This window comes from Clinocottus analis, unplaced genomic scaffold, assembly GCF_023055335.1.
Source record: "Clinocottus analis isolate CAN_PGR_092001 unplaced genomic scaffold, fCliAna1.0.p SCAF_7, whole genome shotgun sequence".
NCBI lineage: Eukaryota > Metazoa > Chordata > Actinopteri > Perciformes > Cottidae > Clinocottus > Clinocottus analis.
Genome location: NW_027176229.1, coordinates 1,386,042 through 1,405,170, shown reverse-complemented (window position 1 = coordinate 1,405,170; position 19,129 = coordinate 1,386,042). Strand labels below are relative to the sequence as shown.

The 19,129-nt window shown below is 42.1% G+C and overlaps 1 protein-coding gene across 3 annotated transcripts in view; it reads right to left on the bottom strand.

Moving 5' to 3' along the window:
• bmp2k (BMP2 inducible kinase) overlaps positions 1 to 19,129 on the bottom strand; it is a 47,295-nt gene that overhangs the window by 8,068 nt on the left and 20,098 nt on the right. For 2 of the 3 annotated variants that reach the window (XM_068604433.1, XM_068604434.1), the window contains 12 exons: positions 18,716 to 18,858; positions 15,493 to 15,614; positions 13,714 to 13,795; positions 10,373 to 10,505; positions 9,613 to 9,716; positions 9,443 to 9,522; positions 9,070 to 9,221; positions 8,173 to 8,390; positions 7,283 to 7,486; positions 5,635 to 5,876; positions 5,273 to 5,442; positions 4,491 to 4,604 (listed from right to left, as the gene is read on the bottom strand). In XM_068604433.1, coding sequence (XP_068460534.1) covers positions 4,491 to 4,604; positions 5,273 to 5,442; positions 5,635 to 5,876; positions 7,283 to 7,486; positions 8,173 to 8,390; positions 9,070 to 9,221; positions 9,443 to 9,522; positions 9,613 to 9,716; positions 10,373 to 10,505; positions 13,714 to 13,795; positions 15,493 to 15,614; positions 18,716 to 18,858 — 1,764 coding nt within the window. The remainder of the gene's footprint in view (positions 1 to 4,490; positions 4,605 to 5,272; positions 5,443 to 5,634; positions 5,877 to 7,282; positions 7,487 to 8,172; positions 8,391 to 9,069; positions 9,222 to 9,442; positions 9,523 to 9,612; positions 9,717 to 10,372; positions 10,506 to 13,713; positions 13,796 to 15,492; positions 15,615 to 18,715; positions 18,859 to 19,129) is intronic. The other variant, XM_068604435.1, reaches the window with a different exon arrangement.

The following is a 19,129-nucleotide window of genomic DNA, read 5'->3' as shown; positions in this document are numbered from 1 at the left end:
TGAGGACCAAGGCTTGTCCGATCATAGGTGCGGGGGGATTTTCCAGAAGGTTATTTGCATGGCATACTGGCTGAACTTAAGCAACATTATAAATGCTGCCGTCCACTCAAACCTCCGCTGAAACGGACAAAATAATCTTATGTGATTTTATTCCAACAACACTGAGGAAAATCACTTTTTACATGAAGGTTCATTTGTTCTCACTTCACGCAGAGGAAGACTCGTGTTCCTGAGAGTTAAATGAAGGTCAAAACACTCCAGATACATGAATACATACAGACCTAAATATATTTACATAATAGTCAGAAGTTGGTTGAGACGTTTTGTTGCTCTTAGACAAACTGAATCCTTGAGCCTGTTCAGTTTTGAGTAACAGGAATAAAATACTTTCACAAGCAACTTTTCCATCTTTACTCTGCAGAGCTTCAGTGAAGTCAGAGGATCCATTCATAAGCAGAAGTTTGTTAACCATATTATTATTTTGTGAATGCAGATGAATGTCAATTATTTAAGAATGTTGCTTCAATCTTTTTTTGGGGAAAATATGTATTCCAATGCCCAATACGTTCCTTTTTCTTAGCTATAATGGAAGTATATTGTGACTAACTTGTGTGTTATTACATTTAACGATGCGGCAGCATCAGTGTAATAACAATACAGACAGAAGACAGTTGGAAGATATTTACTTCGTCACCACGAGGTCTTGAAAAAGTCAAAGTCTAATTAAAGCAAAACAAAAACAGGCACGACTTGAAGTGATCTGGTTTTTCAACATCTTTTTTTTCAACATCGTTTTTTTAACGACCCGCCCCCTTGCCTCCTGCTATGTTTTGATTGGACGACAGAGCTCAAACAGACAGCCATGTTGACAGCAGGAACATCTTGCACACGGTGTAGTGGTGGAGAGACTCTTAAGTTTTACTTAAAAAAGAAAAGGATTCAAAGTGAATTCGGATTTTGAATGTTGTTTTTTATTTATCAGTTACATTCTATAAAGAAATACATTCACACTCACAGTATGATACAGAACTGTTTTTTTGTTTTGTTTATTTTTTTACATAGTCTGTTGAAAAAACAAAGATATGTAGAAGACAACTTATTGATTTACAGGTTGAATGAACTAAAGAGTAGTGGCCTTTTCACTTCTAACGACGACGAACTCAAATAAAAGAAGAAGAAACGTAGTGACGGTTGTGTTTCTAACAGGATGTGAAGCTGACAGAAAGAAAGAAAAAACCCTTGAAGACAGAGAAGATAAAAGCACAGAAAACTTGCAGATGTAAAAAATAAAAGTATATATAAAACAACATATTTAACGTCTGTTTGCTTGTTCATCCCATAAAACCCTGGGATAAAAAAAAAAGAACATTAAAGTGCAGTTAATGGCTCTGGTCGACCCTTATCCACACTATAGATCCATCCACCAGTACACATGAACAAGATGTTTCTGAGTATGGCTGTCTTACGGAATGAAAAACACAAACAAAGCAAATTAAAATATTCCCCCCCTCCCACCTCCCCAAACACACTAAAGTCCCGATGACAGCAGGCAGCGATAAGAGCGGAAACATGAACTGTTCTCTGTAACTTACCTTCACATAGTTATAGTTTAACATATTTGTACAAAAAAAATTATCAGGAAAAACAAAGAGTTATGATTCATTTCATGTCTGCGCGGATGGCTGAGATGGGTCACTGACAGACAGCAGCACAGCGGGCGTGTCACAAACATACAGCCCTTTAGGATTGTATGGATAATAATAATAATAATACAAATTTAAAAAAAAGGTTCACCATTTTGAAGGGTTTACGTTTACACTCCTGAACGAGCCCTCAGACGGTTTAGAGCATTAAGTTGTGTCTGTTGCTGTAAAACATCTAAAAAGGTAATAATGGTGTTTTTAAGAATTGGTCCAGTATGGAGGGAGGGCTCAGATTGTTATTCAAAGTGTCTGATGACGTTATGGGAAGAACCCGACACAGAAGGTCAAAGGACAGAGAGTGTAGATTGGAGTTATATAAAAGTTCTAATGTCGTGGCTGAATGTCTAAGATTTTTTCCACATTTTTGACTCAGATTAAGATGAAGGTTTTATTTCTCTGTGGGGTTCTTATCATGATGAGGTCAGATGGTTATAATATTATAACAATCTGAGTCTGTGGGGGACTAAAACAAGAACTTTTAGTGGCTGGACGTTGCAGTCGGTTGAGCTTAGTTTATAGAATATACACATGAAAGATTGTCTCCATGAGTCACTGAGACAGAAACACACAAGAATGTGGAGTCAGAATAACTTCTTTTAACTCCCACGAGGATTTAGGGCTTTCCTCTTATCCAAACTTCGGGAACTTTGAGGAAAACAGAATTGTTTTGTTCAACTGAACATTTGAATTCTTCAGATAAATGTAATCTGAGACAAAAAAAAGTCAAATCAAAATAAAAATGCCACTTGAAGGCACTTTGCATCTAGAAATGGAAACAAAACGACTTCAGCTAAAAATCAAAGAACCCTAAAATTGGCAATAAAAAACATGAGTTACATTTTTTAAAAGTGCAGTCACACCACCAGCAACCTAACTTCTGTGACTCCAAGAACGTCGGCCATCTTGCAGGTTCATGCGTTAGTCAGAGAGACGGTTACGATAAATCTTGGTCGCAGTAACTTTTGACTCATTGGGTGAACACTGGTTATGAAAATAAAAACCCGGACTGACTACCAGCGGTGTGTTTGCACAAAGATATAACAAAAAAAAACTGAAACACTGACGGCACAAACGTAGGAAGCTAACAGGCTCACAGGCTGATCAAAAACGTGACTTTTCTCATGCCAGCCTCCAAGTCCCAACATCGTGGGTTCAATTGACCTTTTGGGTTTTAAATTCAGTAAAAAAAAAAATTAAAAAAAAGAGAGTCCCTTCAACCTTTTCTTTTTTGGTTTTCCAATTTAAACTGAAACCGATTTGTAGCGAGTAACAAGTGAAGACGACTAAATGTTTCCACACCTACATTCAAGTGCTCAGGGAGGTTCTGTTGCGTCGTTACCTTATTCTACTCTAAACTGTGGCATTGAGCATCTTTAACGACACAAAATGAATTTACTCGAGAAAAGAAAAGGAAAAAAAGCGCTGATGCAGTTCATCATGAAATATAGTCAGTTACAAAACAGTGTTTTAAACAGAGTCACATTTCAGGAACAGAACGGAGGCACAGAAGCTTATTGAAGCCCAGCCGATATTAAACCTGGAGCAGGCCGGTGGAGCCGGATGGGAACGAACCAATCCGGTTGGATTGAGAGCGGGCGAGTTAACGTCGGAACATCTGAGGCTTGGAAAACTAAACAGTTCTAAATTCGTGAGGAATTGTTTCAGTTTCAATGGCTGAAGAGGGTCGAAGGTGTTTTGATGTAAACAAACGGCAAAGAGCCGCAACTTTGAGAAGATCAAGTGTCTTTTTTGTTTTGTTTATTAGTACCAGGGCTGAGTGACGTTTGGGGCTTCTTTTTTTACAGGATGAATTAGGACTTTAAATCTGCGGAACAAGCATTAGGAGAGGGATGCGTCTTGTTTCCGTAAGATCCCATGCTCCTCTATGTTCTCTTGATAAATATTGATCCATGAGGGAAAGGTCTAATCCTATTTTGTATATAGGGTACTAGCGCACTTCATCCTCTTGTGGTCAGAATTAATATTACAACAACCAATACTTGAGGAAAGAAGAAAAATTCATGTGGCAGAATAATTTCCCCACGAGATCACAGAAAGATTTTTTCAAAAATGTTCTCAAGTTTTAAACAGCAGAGAAAATTCAGTTTAAAACATGATTCCGATATTTCCCCTCACAGGGTTTCCATGTGATCTATGATCAATATCATTGTGTACGTTGGACGTCACTCAGCCCCAATTAGTACCAGCTGTGTGTCTCGATGATCGTATTGCTTTTTAGGAACAGCAGCAATGTTCTGCAGCCGCGTTACTTGATGGACACAGTGAGATGGAAGATGTATATGCACTGAAGAAAAAAACAAAAACTATAATCTAACGCAAATGAGCTAGTATTATTATGGGTATCTTAGGTGTAAGTACCTTGACCACAGAGAGGCAGAGTTATGCCTCGCTTCAATGGTGAGCTACAGAGACTCAAAACACTTTGTCCAGCTGACTTGCTTTGATACAAGCAGGGCAGTTAGGGATGACGGACACAAAAACAAACAAACAGGCGAGAGATGATTGCAGGGAGTTGAAAAAGGGCTTTGACCGCTTCACTGACCTCTAGTAGGCCTTGCGTTTCATACCGACAGCAGAACAACTGATTGGATTAAACATTGGGAAACAAAAATCTGACTAATCATTGGTTTTTAACGCCCCACTGTGGAAGCAAAGGAGCTGGACAGAGGTTGGTGGTGTGTGGGAGGGGGGACAGAGGGTGGGTGGGTGAGGGCCGGTGGCTCCACAGTGTTGGGTCCTCTCTGCAGAGACTCCTTTAAGACTTGCCTGCGCTGGCCACAAAGGGGGCCGAGCCGAACAGGTCCTCCGGTGACGGGGGGTTGGCAGAGGAGGCGGGCTGGCGGTCCGTTTCCCCACTGGCGCTTCTCTCCGCTTGCTGATCTGTATGGACGGTTACAAAGTATACAGCACTTAGATTTTATACATCTGTGGAACAGAGCGAAAGGTTTGATTTACCCAGCTCTAAATATATGAAGTCACTGGTAAATGTGGAATTGTACGTCAGTCTGGTCATGATTATTTAACTCCTAAATAAACTTGTCGTGCCCTATTGTGGTTGACGCCTCGGTAAGAAACATGAAGTCATGTTTAATAAAACAAACACACAGTTCTGACAAGATATATCAAAACTAGAAAAGCATTTAAAGACAGAAAAGTTATGTCCAGGATGGCATCTTTAGAAAGGTTTCATTTTAACCCTCTGAACCCCCAAAAACCTGCCGGCGTGATTGAAAAGCATTTTTTCATTTAACAATCTTGAAAACGACACCGTTTTATCACAGCCAGATGCCGTAAAACACACACACACACACACACACACACACACACACAAAATAACTGTCAGATTTGTATCTTTCTGGTGGTCATCGAACACGTCCGTCAGAAATCATAGCTATAGCTATCAGTTATAGTTCAATATTTATGACTCATGGATTCTACATTTTTTCTCTACATTAGAAACACAGGAAGAAACACACCCAGAAACTGCTTTGGTGGTTCAGAAGGTCAACGCAAGATAAATCATTTAAATAACTGCCGGGGCCACTTGCTTGCTCTCAGCATGTCAAACTCCCGGTCAATCAGCTCCTCCTCGGTCAGCCTGGAGAAGTTGTCCTCACCGAACGGGTTCCAGCGTGACATGTCGGGCGGGTGGCTGAACGCACTGTTGCCGCTCTGAGAGGGCGGCGGCGTGACCCCGTCTGATGCGAGCAGAGCATTTCTACCGGGGAGAGCAGAGATGCTTTTGTAAGCATTGAGAGATAAATACATGTACAAGTGAACATTTTTTTCCTGAACTTTCAATGAAAATCTGGGATATGGCTGTATTTTTTTTAAGAAATAAACATTACTTTCTTCCAGACGTAGTGAGCCAAAGATGACCCGACAATATGATGCATTCAGGGGACATTACCTGGGGTTATTGTAGGAGGGGTCAGCTCCAGCTCTGGCGCTGGCAGCGGCGTTGTTGTAGGAACCCAGTGCGATCTGGAACTCAAGAGGGGAGGACATGTAGGATAGAGCCTGCTGAGCGGAATGATGCTGCTGTAGATGATGCTGCTGTAGCTGTTGCTGATGTTGTTGTTGTTGTTGATGTTGATGAAGCTGCTGTTGTTGCTGCTGCTGCTGGACAAAAGCCTGTTGGTAGTGGTGAAGCTGTTAGGGAAGGAAGAAAGGGAGCACAGGGGGAAGGAATGAGGGACGGACCTTTTGACTTTATGGTGCACAATGACGGCAACGAGATGATGAAATGTTGTTAGAAAACCAGTTCTGGATTTTGGTAAAGCCGGGCGGGGACACGTGGAGGGGGAGGGGTGGAGGAGTGAGAGTCAAACGGCACGTCGGACAACAAAGTGAACAAACTCAACTCAGCATCTCAGCTTTAAAGAAATGGTCCTAACATTCCTAAAAAAAAATCATTCTGGCATATTTCATCAACATGTGCGTGTCTTTTCCCAAGTGGTGGATTTACAAGCTCATTTCAAACCGATAAACAAGCTAAACATATTGCCAGGTGCTTTGTTCTCAGATTGTGTGACGAGCAAAGCGATTGTTTCTTTTCTCTCCACAGGTTCTGTTTGGCTCTCTGAAGCCACAACAAGCCATTTCAACTTAAAATCACCGGACGCATCACAATGCACTGTTCGGGGCCCAAAGCGCAGACATACAATGGAGCAACACAGTGCAGATCTTTGCATAAAAGAAGGATTTTTACGTGAACTCACTAAAGAAAATAAACTCAAAAATAACCTTTTTATTATAGTTCACCTTTTCATTTCTTTGAATCTCGCATCGCTGCTCCATCCTCCGACTGAATAAATCATTTTTATTTATTTTAGTACCGCACAAATTAAAGCTGATCTGTTTTGCAGCCACTTAGCGAAGCTCCCTCATCACATCGAGAAGGTCTGACACGGCGGATGGAAACGCTGCTGTTGAACACTTTGCAGGTATCTTGGGAATAAGGAGAGCAATGTTGTTGAAAGGCACTCTCTTCCCCGCTTCATATGTCAGGATGATGCACGGAGGAAACGGCTCCGTTTCACCCTCTGTTCGATCCCCTCGTGGGCTTTTGCTCAGACCAGATTGCCTCTGAAATAAAAACAGATGGTGGAAAACGGAACTAAAAGCTGCGCCGCCCCAGCAGCGCGGCGCAGCGCTTGGAGGGACCTGTGTTTGTGTGTTTGAGTCAGTATCTGCGTAAATACTAGTTATTCTGAATATTTGGACAGAGTCAGTAAGAAGTTTTTTGGAGCGTCTGCTTCCAATGCTGCTTGGCACAGCCGGGGAGGCGACTCGACTGCCAGTGTTTGGAACAGAGGGAGCAATTTTTAGGGCCGTTCTGACATTAAATGAAATACTCGGCTCCGTGTTACTTCACGCTGCGTCGCCATGTGTTTCGCTGTCATTTGCTCAAACTATTTATTGCAGTTTTGGACGGAGATCTTCTGCTCGGAAATTCCGTCACGCTTTAAAGTTGGAAGCCTCCTTGGAACGTGAGCAGAAGTAAGTAATCGCATTCTGATGGACGTCCACTTCAAGACGCATCCGATAGAACTCACCATGGCGGCGTACTGATGCTGAGCCTGGGCCTGAGCGACCTGCTGCTGGTACAACGGCTGCTGCATCATTAGCTGCTGCTGCTGCTGCTGATGATGGAGGAGAGCTTGGTGCTGCTGCTGCTGCTGCTGCTGGAGGAGAGCTTGGTGGTGCTGCTGCTGCTGCTGCTGCTGAAGCTGGAGGGACTGCTGCACAGCCTGTTGGTACTGAGGAAGGTAGTGAAGATCATTAAAAAACATTCAGGCCCAATCCCGACACCTTAAGCATCCAAATCAAATAGTTCACATGATATTCAACCTCGGTTTCATTACAGTGCTTTTCACACTTGACTTCTTTCTTATATAAAAAGACATGAACGTAGTTTAAGAATATGAAATATGATTAAACAGGTAATTACAATCCCTCTTCGTCACTGTGGAGGTCAGTTTATGGCGTTTTGTCGGTTAAAGACTCAGTCTGTGTTCACATCTGAGTTGCACTCGTTGTCTTTTTTATTCTACACAGTTTATTTAGTTTGAGCGCCCTCTGACGCCCTCTCGCCTTTGTGTTCGCCATCTGTGGAGGTTCCAACCACTGTGTCAAGCGCGAGCATAAACTAAGCCCTGAACCCTCGGAGATTTAACTAATGTCACCTAGTAAATGGTGGAGCGAGAGAGGCTGCGAGGGCTAGAAGTTGTATAAATACGAACAAGACACATGCTATGCAACAACACGCTATGAACAATTGTGGGTGTTTATATTATTTTACTCCTCGACTTGAAAGTCTTCCAAGCTTTTGTCTCATGAGATGAGGTAAAGTCATAATCTATTCATGCGCTTCTTTTTTTCCCTCTCACAAGTCTGTGAGTGTGGGGATCAGGATCAGGACTGCCTCTCAGTGTGGTGGTAGTACCTGGAGGTATTGAAGTTGCTGCGCGTTTGCATGTTGTTGATGCACTGCTTGTTGCTGCTGTTGGTGATGGTGGTGATGTTGCTGCTGCTGCTGCTGCTGCTGCAGTTGCTGAAGCTGCTGGAGACGCAAGTCACCAGGCTGGAGCTGCTGCAGGACTCGGTGCTGCTGACTGCCAGGCTGGGGCTGCATGGATGGCTGCCCTGAGCCGGGGGTTGGAGCTGAGTGGGCGCAGAGAGATGGAGTTACTCAATCACATCGAGCACAGAGGCCAACACGAGTAAGACAATAATTAGCCAATTACCATTTGTGCATTAGTTTTGCTTTCTCGGAAAAAAAAGAAGTGGTTGTTTTGTTTATTGTTAATAAATTGTTTCCGTTTATTCATTCTTTGACCTTGAGTCTTTCTCCCCGGGTTATTTAAGAAAATGGCTGTGTACCGACGCTCCCCTTCCAACCTGATGTGCCATTAAGACGTTCTGCAAAGAAAAATGGGAGAAACTGCCCAGAAATGGGTTTGCTAAGCTTGTAGCGTCTTACCCAAGAAGACTTGAGGCTGTAATTGCTGCCAAATGTGCTTCAACAAAGTATTGAGCAAAGGCTGTGAATACCTATGTACATGTTAAATTTCCTTCTTTATTTCTAATAGATTTGCGAAAATTTCCCCAAAACCTTTTTTACTTTGTCATTATGGGGTAAAAAAAAATAAATCCATTTTGGAACAAGGCTGTAACAAAATGTGAAAAAAGTGAAGCGCTGTGAATACTTTCCGGATGCACTGTATGTGAAATTGTTTGATTCTATTGTTTTCTCTGTTTTTTGTGAGATAGAAACAAACCCCCAGGATAATGGACAGTTCTCCAGACATTAAATATCAATATTGTTCATGTTCCAACGAACCTTTCTGTCCGTTGCTGACGGGTGCTGAAGGCGCGGTGGTCATCTTGACGGGGGTGACGGTGTTGGCGAGTGGCAGGACGTTGCTGTTTGCCGCTTTTGGCCTCTGTCTGGGAGCTATTGAGGTTTCCGTCGGGCCGACGTCATCAGTTATCCTGGAGGAGTCAGAAGTTGTTGTACTGATAAATCATGAGCCTTCACACGTGGTGCATTGACAGCAGTGTTTATACGAGTACCATCCAAATGTCATCTATTCATTTTTTATCGTTTTCATTAACCCGAAAAAGTATTCTTATTGCACATCTTTTATTTATTTTTATTATTCTATTTTGTGTTTCATCTGTGAGTACCAGATAAACTTAAGTAAGACAATTACCTGGCTTTTGTCATGCTTTTCAGAGCAGCGACCTCACTAGCAGTTAGAGGCTCTGGGAGTGACGTCGGGATGGGAGAGTTCTGGAAAAAAGGAGGGCAAGAGAATTATGTCAATAAGCAAATGACTGCAAATGATAAACCCACAGTGATTGCTTCACTTCAGGGACTTACAAAGAGATTTGGCACTGGGCAGTCTTTTCCAGCTAATTTAAAGGCAAAGTAGGACACTTGGTAAATGTCGGGTCTCTTCTCCTGCTCTGGGTCAAGCATGTATCCTGGAAAAAGACGAGAGAGAGGAAGAGAAAGATCATTTTATTCACTGGCTGATGTGCAGAATATCTCTTTGGCCACTTGGTGGAGCTGTCGGTCAAATAAATCAACTTTCTTTTTTAAAGAAGGGAGGATGCACTGCAGGATGCTTTTAGGAAGAGGAATAAGTTGAAAGCAAACAAGGCTGGTAGAGAATAACTGGTTCAAACAGGCTGAAGTTGAGGAAATGATCAACAAATAAACTTGTTTAACTCAGAAAGGAAACTGTCACTTGTTAAAATAAGTTTCACCAATTTCCTTTGTGATGAATAAACCAAACAAGAACAAAAAAATTAGAAAAGTATAATGTAGCTTATGACAATTATATTAAATGTTAAACAAATGTTCAGTGTAGTTTTTATGTCAAGTTAAAACATATATTTATGTGATATATTAAGTTCTAAAGAAAAAGGCTTATATTTATATGTTTTGTACAGGTTAACTGTTCACTTCATTACTTCATTTTGTTGTCTAAGTAACACATACTTCTAGAGAAATACTTCTAGTGAAGCGTGTATAACTCCCAAATACCGTTAAAAAAAGTAAAATAAATAAAAGTTGTGATTCTAAAGCCGTCAGAATAAACATGCAGACATGAATCCACGTTCAGTCTCACACTTACTCATTAAACAATGCAGGTTGAAGGAGAATTTGGAGTTATCTGGAACGATAAAGGTTCCGTCACATATGGCAACTTGACTCTCCCCAAATGGAAGTGCGAAGAAACACAGCTTGTACAACAAGCATCCAAGTGCCTGTGGGAGAAGCAGAGAACATCCTTAAGAACACCTGAAGGCTCACAGAGCGATGCCACATGATACTGTACTCCACGTGGCTTTGTTCGGTTAAACCCTTTGAACAGCATTAACAAACACGTTTTTATGTTCAACACACACAAAAAAAGCCAAACTTCAAAAAGGGCTGATTGTGGCTTACAAAGTTCACAAAAATAATATTTTTGCAATAGAAAAAATAGTTATAAAAAAGAAGTACACACACACACACACACACACACACACACACACACACACACACACACACACACACACACACACACACACACACACACACGACTTAAAAAAGGAAATATCTGATCAAAAATCAAGAAAACCAGACCCAAGCTTGATCAGTAATACAGACTGATAATGTTCGCAACTCGGTTTAGCTACTGACAGTTAAGATTCACACAGAAACTACACAAAAAATGGAAAGTTGTAAACTTCAGGCATTTACAAAACAAAGTTGGTTTGGATTCATCAAAGTCACACTGTACACTAACTAACGGAGGAAGGCAGCAACCCCTGTAATCTGTGTGGTAAAAAGTCAATGTCAACGGAGCCTGTGGCTTTGAAGAGAAAATAAAATAAATGCTCAAGATCCCTGTCATTAAGAAAAATATTCTAAATAGAACGTACACGTCAACTGATATTGTTTAATTTAGGTGTCTAAAATACATGTACAGCAGTACTTTGTTTTGCTTCGTGCTGGTTCTCCTGTCTGTTCCTCCAAACTGTGTCTACTGTAGTAATAATACACTGACTAAGTAGAAGTAGCAAATACAAACACACTTCTAAATGATTCAAACTGTCTAGATGTCAGGGGCAATCCATCCCAGTGGGGAGTGAAGCCTGAACCCTGTTGTCTTTGACAGGACTACTGCTCTTCATGTCATTGGCTAGCTTTTAAAAAAAGATAAATTAGAGTCTGCACCCTTGGCGATATTTGGCTGTCTACAAATCATATATTCAGTCGGCTATATTTGGCTCCTGCATCTTATTGTTATGATGCAGTTTAGAGATGAAAGACTTTGGAATTAGCCACAGCGTTTAGGGATATATGTCTATCTGAAGACGGATACGCCTTACAGTTCTCCTCTCCGACGAGCTAATCCCGTCCAATACTAAACTCCTTATCAGAGTCAGACAGCGGATTCTTCAACAAATTCCCAAAACGCATGGATCGCTGTGCATGAGACAGGATGTAGAAAACGCTAGTGTCTTGCAAACACGTGGCTAAACATAGAACAGGAAGTGAGAATGTGGTACGGGGGGTAGTCCGCAGGAAGTTGGTGTTTTTCTTGTGCATCCCACAGAAGTTTCCGACCGCCAGAGGCCTGATTTAAGCTTCTGTCTATTCCGGGTCATAAATACTAATCACTGCAGACTGGTGCATCAATTTGTTTTGAAAAAGAGCATTAAAAAACATTTATTAGCACAGATGATGTGTTGTCGAATCAACTTGTTTGGTATCAGAACTGTGTGTAATCCTATGAGAATCTGAGAGATGGGCAGAGGGAGACGGGGAAAAAATAGTTGGACTTCTGCACCACAAAATATTTTCTTTTTTTAAAAAGAGTCAAGTTCAATAGATTGACTTATTCACGCAATTACTTAAATATTTTGTTCGTTTTTCGAAATCAGGTTTTTTTGTTTTTACAAAGGAGGTATTGATGTTCCCAATAAAGTTTGTTTTGGCTTGTGTCATTGGTGTTTTAATTAAACTCTTCATTTACGATACAAACGTCTTGAACAAGTGCACTGAACATCTTGTGATGTGAGGGAAGTTCTCCTCTTTGAGAGAAGAGTAAAGATCCAGAAGTGATGCTCTGCCATAGTGGATCAGACCGCACGGTCAGCAGCTTTGCACGATTAACTTTCAATCTGGACGCGGAGGCTGCCGGTAGACTGACCGCCTGTGAGTACTTTGTTTTTTTAGGTAAAGCGGCTCGCAGCTCTTTGTAGCATTGCTGCTTGTTCAGAACAGAAGCTACAGAACAATACGTGCTTTCACGTCATGCGAGGCTACGGAAGCTCTGGCCTTCAAAATAAAAGCAGTGTCGCCGTAATGCGTTCATCTTATTTATTTATTTTTCATGTTTGATTGACCTCCCGTGGGCCGGACTGCGAGAGCTGTAAGACGCCACGTCTGAACTACGCCGTCTGGAGAGAATTAAAGCGATAAGACCCTCCCAATGCAAAAACAAACAAACATGCATCTCAAAAATTGTATGTGGCCACTGCCCACAAGAGTTTCCATTGTTGGAATGTTGGAAAAAAGGTGCTGTGCAAATTGAACTACTAATATTGAACTACTAATATTTTTACAGCCTATCCGCTCTGCATTCAGCAGCCTGGAATTCAGACAAAATTTCACGTTTTTTTTGTCACATGACAGTTGTTCTCAGAAGAGTCAATCATGGCTTCATATTTGTGCATGATGTGTTCAAGACCGTCAAAAAGACTGACTAAAAGCTTCTAGCTATGGAAAACAGCTTTTTAAACATACTTTTCCATCCGGTCAGTGGGTTTTTGGGGTTCAATCAGTAAAAAAAGAAATAAATCAGAACACTTTTTTTAAGGTCTTGATTCCAAGAAAGTGCAGATGTTTACGCGTCCCATTAACAACCACGTCTTCACATGCCGGCTGTGTTAATCTCTGTGTGCATCCATTTACACCCAAAATGGCTGCTGTCCAAGCTCTTGTTCCTCCCTCTACCTTAAAAAAATAACACACGAGGTCTATTTCACACAAAGTCCTCAACTGTCTTATCTATGATGATCTCAAACAGCGGGGAAATAGAAAAGGACGAGCGGGAGAGGGGGAGGAGGGTTGAGGGGCGGAGAGAAACAGAAAGAGAGAGACAGTGTTATGAATGATGTTGCTCAATGTTTCATGAGGGAAAAACAGTGTTGGAGAGCTATTGTAGGCAAACAGCCTGGGGCAAGCCAGAAGGGAGAGAGACAGACAGAGAGAGAGCGAGACATGTAGAGAGAAAGAGGAGGAACCTGTTGGGGCAGAGTGATACCCAGAACACTTCCAGGACAAACCAGCTCCGCAGGGTGCTTAACATGCATACGGCACACACTGCGCCTCCACACACACACACACACACACACACACACACACACACACACACACACACACACACACACACACACACACAGACAGAGAGCAGGCCCTTACCCATATATCAGCCTTAGTGGTGATGGCTTTCCCTGCATACAAGTTAATCATCTCCGGCGCCCGATATGAAAGGGTCGTGTACCTGTGAGACACAAAAGTAGAAAAGTGCTCAGTGGCAGGTCAAAATTCAAATGACTAAGCACCAAAGGTAGGAATGAATTGGTACATTTATTAAGTCAAACAAGAGTGATTTTACACTTTGTTATTTTTAAATGTTGCAACATGTCGGAGTCAATTGCAACACGTGACTTTTTTGTGTCCATCAATCAGAGGATCGGCTGTTCGATCCCCGGCTTGTAGCAGTGTGTGTATAAATATATAACACATAAATATGTTATCATTAGCGTTATAATGATCTATAAATGGTTAACAGAAAGATGAGTTTGAAATCTGTCCCCCATGTTTTCCTAAGAGTACTTAGGTACTATATCATTTAATGAGACTTATATTGTAAAAACAATCTTTTACACGCTATATTCTTTTGTGAGTCTATGATTTTAGATACAAAAAGTCTAACAAACTGATAAAGTATGATGCATTGGTAACTACCCAGCCACAGGATTAAAATGCAGCTTAAGGTAAGGTATAATTAAACCTACAGAAGCTGATTTATTCTGGGCCATGAATGTTAGCACATTTATTATTAATTATAATACATTTGTAGTACACTTTCATACAATAACTGCAGAATAAGTGTCATGTTAAAAATGTAATACTTGCAGTATATTTTCTACTACGTCTGTAGTTTTGCTGGACCTTTCCATGTAATAGAGTATTTTTGTTGTGTGTGCGTATGTGCGTGCGTGCGTGCGTGCGTGCGTATGTGCGTGCGTGCGTATGTGCGTATGTATGTATGTATGTATGTATGTATGTATGTATGTATGTATGTATGTGTGTATGTGTGCGTTTGATTCCATTTAGTGACACAGGAAAACACAAAAGGGATTCCAGCAGAAAAGGTTGCTCAGTTCTTTCAGAGAGCCGGGCATTTACTTTTGAGTTAATAACCAAAGCAGCTGGTTGCTTTTGGAATAAACCCAGCCGAGTTATGAAAATACAGACCGCGTCTGAGTCACCAGAGTTTAGAGGAACTGATAGTTTGTGTATGGCTGTCTTGATGAAGGCCACATACTGCCGGTAAGTACCACTTGCTGCATGTTATTGCAGCTATAAACGTGGGTAAGTTAACAGGCCAAATCTGAAAGGGCTGCTGTGATTTAAAAAACAAACAGAGAACAGACACAAGCTGGATCTGGGTCTGTCAACGGTGGACTTGTCTCTGCCGGATCTGGGTCTGGCTCTTCTCTGCTGGAGGCACCGCTGGAGTCTGAGCTGAAGGAGGTTCTGGTGAATCTGCATGATGTCATCTGGTTTCACCAGAATCCGACCCGGTGGCTCAGATGAGGAGCTTTAAGAAGAACTCTCTAGAACCAGGCCATCTTCTCTCTGATGGTCTGTTTACTGATGGAGGTCCATAGAGGAACAGGACTACCACGTGGTCTATAGAGGACCAGGACTACAATGAGGTCTATAGAGGACCAGGACTGCACTGAGACTATAGAGGACCAGGACTAAACAGACTATTTCAAACGATCGCATTATCTCAGAAGTCTTATTCTCTTATATTATTGGTTAACTTTTTTTAGCAACTAAAACTGAAACTAACCCATAGTGGAAATACCAGTTAACTTCCTGAGTTTTCAAAAGCAGTGCTGTGCAGGTATTTTACAGTTTTGAAATGAACTACTGTATTGAGCGGCCACTGATGAAGGAACTCACTTCTTAATCTCGTCCTCCACAGCAGCTACTCCATCTTTGTGCGGCAGCAGAATCTTGTGAGTGGAGCTGCCAAAGTCACACAGCACATAATTTCCCTGGTCGTTCAGCAGGATGTTTTCAACCTGGTAAAAAGAAAGAAGTGTTATACTTTTTAATGAATCAAGAAAAAACATGAGGAAAGTCACCAATGAAAAGTCGGAGTGTATATATTGAGTTTCAGAATATCCAGCCCAAGAACCTTCGAGTCTGCATTTGCAGTCCAATGTGAAGCACCCAAAAAAGGAAGGAAAATAAAAAAACTCAGAAGACAGAAATCACGTTAGCGTAAGATAGAAGCAATAGCTTCTGCCACTGTGAAATTGTTACAACTGCAGTTTTTACTTTTATATTGCTTTGTTTGAGGTTTCATCTTGAACCTGCTCAGAGTTACTGTATTCATAAAGTTGTGCTACTTAAAGTTATTACAAGGAACTTTGATTCTGGCGATACCTGTGGACGTGTTTCTGAGCACCAGACTCCGAATAGAGCGTATTCACGTGACGTCAGCGTCTCAATCGCGCCATCTTGGGGTCCACTTATTAAATGTCAGAAGAAGTTGACCTAGCTTGTCCGCTCCGCTGTCTGATTATGCAAGAGCCCTCAATGCTCATGTCCTTCTACCTTTTATGATTCAAGATGAGCAGTTAAAGGCGGATCGCCTGCCGCCAGTGGAGGCAATGGATCTTGCGTCGTACTTAGTACTGGAGACAAGTTTTTACACACAGGAAAGTTTCAAGGCGTACAAAAGTCTGCAGGCTTATGCCGTGTTCACACACACAATAGAGGTTATTTCACACCAACAGAGGTTATTTCAGAGGTAATTAGGCTTTTTCGCCTGATTTTACTTGCTCGATACTTAATGTGTTTATTTCGCTTTTTCGCAACCAGTTGCGGCGGAAAGGCAGCGCGGCTTGAGCCGTATTACCGTCACAAAGCCCGGTCCCGTTCCTTTAAAACTGTTTTCATTTCGGCTATCGACCATAGGACATTAACAACTATTTCCTTGTTGTGGAAATACCACAAATGTCTGAACATCAAACGCCTCGTGTCTGGGTTCATAATATTATCCGAAGTCGCACAGCTCCGACTCCAGGATGAGTGTCTGGATGAAGCCGCTTCCAGCGCTCATTCAGGACTAGCAGGGACTGTTTGTCTGCCGTGCTGAGTGCTGTTCCCATGTAGCCAGTGTTTTATTTGACCTTGAAATGAATCACTAAGTAAAGGCTGACATCGTGGCCACAACCCGATGTATCAACAGAAACACATGAGAACAGTCCTAACGCTCATACGCCGAGTGAAGTTGAAGTAAGTTAGATGCATTATTTGAGAAGCTGGACAAGTTAAAGTACGAGCCTGTCTTGTTGAGCTGTTAAACCCATATTCTGAATCATTAGTCCCACATCCAACAATAAGGCACAGTACAATAATCACAAGGCACACCGTTTTTAACTGAAATTGTGTCTCCTTCAGGATATGATGGTCATTTCTAAAGATGAGCGGCATAAAACACACCAAAACAATGCCGTGCATGGACCCCAACATGGCCGCCAAAGCTTGTTGTGGTCCCTTGGGTGAATACGCTCTGTAGAAAATCCCTCATTTTACAGCAGCAGGGTCTGGCAGTGGACTGGTCTCAGCTGGATATGGGTCTGTCCACTGTGGACTGGTCTCTGCTGGAGGCACCGCTGAAGTCTGAGCTGAAGTATGTTCTGGTGAACCTGCATGACGTCATCTGGTTTCACCAGAATCCGACCCAATAGAAGCAGACCATCTTCTCTCTAATGGTTTGTTTGCTGATGGAGGTCTATAGAGGACCAGGACTAAACTGAAGCAGAAGCTTTATCTAAACATAACGGTCTTGTAATCTAAATTACAAATACACAAAGAATAACGGCATCAATTCAAACAAAAGGAGATTTTCATTTTCATTTTCTCTGCGTGACGTTTGCATTGATGCTGCTTTTCCAAGTTAACTCAATTGGCAAAAAGATTATCTAAAATGCTCGTATTCCCTCATTAATCCATCTTGTTACCCACAATGAAAGGTATGAGAAATGATTGAGTACACGCTCGAAAGAAACAAGGGCAGAAGTAGAGGAGAAGATGGGGAAAGAAAGAAGAAGCGACCGGCAGAAAGCAAAAGAGGAAACTAAAAACAAGATTACGAAACACAAGATGGAAGAAGCAAACATTCAAAAATAGAAAGCCAGAAAGGCAATTCGCAGGAGCTGCTTCACACAGGAGAGACCAAAGAAAGACTGCAAACTATCCAAGGAATCGCTGAGCTCATGAAAGCAACATGGTCCCTTAATGCTGTTGACAGCTCAGGGTTATAAGGCTTCTTTTATTTTTGCACTCTCACTTCCCCTGGCGGTGCATGACTGGGCCTCCTTGGTCCTTTTGTGTCCCCGCGAAGTTACGTAAGCCTTGTAGGCTGAACAGATAGAGACAGACAGCGAACAGAGGACGGGCCTGTGGAGCTGAAGAGGCCGTGCTGTTTAGAGGCTTGTCCAACTGGACGGAGCACAGCGGCCCTCTGACGGGCGCACTAAGGAGGATTCAAACGAGGGTGGGAACTTGCCATCGGCCTCAGAGCATCGCCAGATCTGGCCCGCGGCCACCCTTGATTAAAAAATCTGTTCTGGAGACCTAAGTTAGTAGAGAGTTGAGGCCTTCAGGCACAGAAGGCTTTGTGACTGAATGAGACAAAACTACGAAATACTCGCGTGGAAATATTTTGTGCCTTTTATTCTGAACGGTAAGAACGGCTCTGGTTAGCTCTTCTTAGGTCAAGGTTGAAAAGGAGTAATACAGTTTGATGTCTTATTTGTAACTTCAATACATACCATTGTATTACATGTTTAGTTCTTTTTTGGGGGGGGTGGGGGGGGGATAACTCAAAAGGTATCAAGCAAGTTGAGTGTTTTCTGATGAGATTTTAAAACTATAATTGATATAATGCACAACTTGAATGAAGTAGCTAAGAAGGTCTGTAAAAAACATACTCCATCTTCTTTAAGGATTTGATACTTTTCTGTGTTTGATATTTCTAAATTGATTTTTTGTTACAAAACAAGAAATTGGAATCCCTTAACGTTTGTAGAATCCAAATCCACATAATGAAAAAAACATTAGTTGCATCTGACCAGTGGATTCAGGAGAAGAGGGATAGAGATAAGGTCACCTTGAGGTCTCGATGGATGACGGGCGTCTTGCATTGATGCAGGCGGGCTACGGCCTCGCAGGTGTCACAGAAGATGTGGAGGACCTCGGCCTCGCTGAAGCCCACATTCAACCGCTGGTTCATCTGCTTCACCACCTGACCCGCTGCAGTATTGTGGGGGGGGGGTAGAGAGAGAGAGAGAGAGAGAGAGAGAGAGAGAGAGAGAGAGAGAGAGAGAGAGAGAGAGAGAGAGAGAGAGACAGAGAGACAGAGAGACAGAGAGACAGAGACAGAGAGAGACACACACGCACACACAGATGAAGCTTTAGGACTCTGGTCTTTAGCTCAGAGTACCAGCCAGCATGTGTGGGTGCTTTAAAAACTTGCGGATTACATTTTGAGGGTAGTTTGCAACCTGCTGCCATTCACAACCCC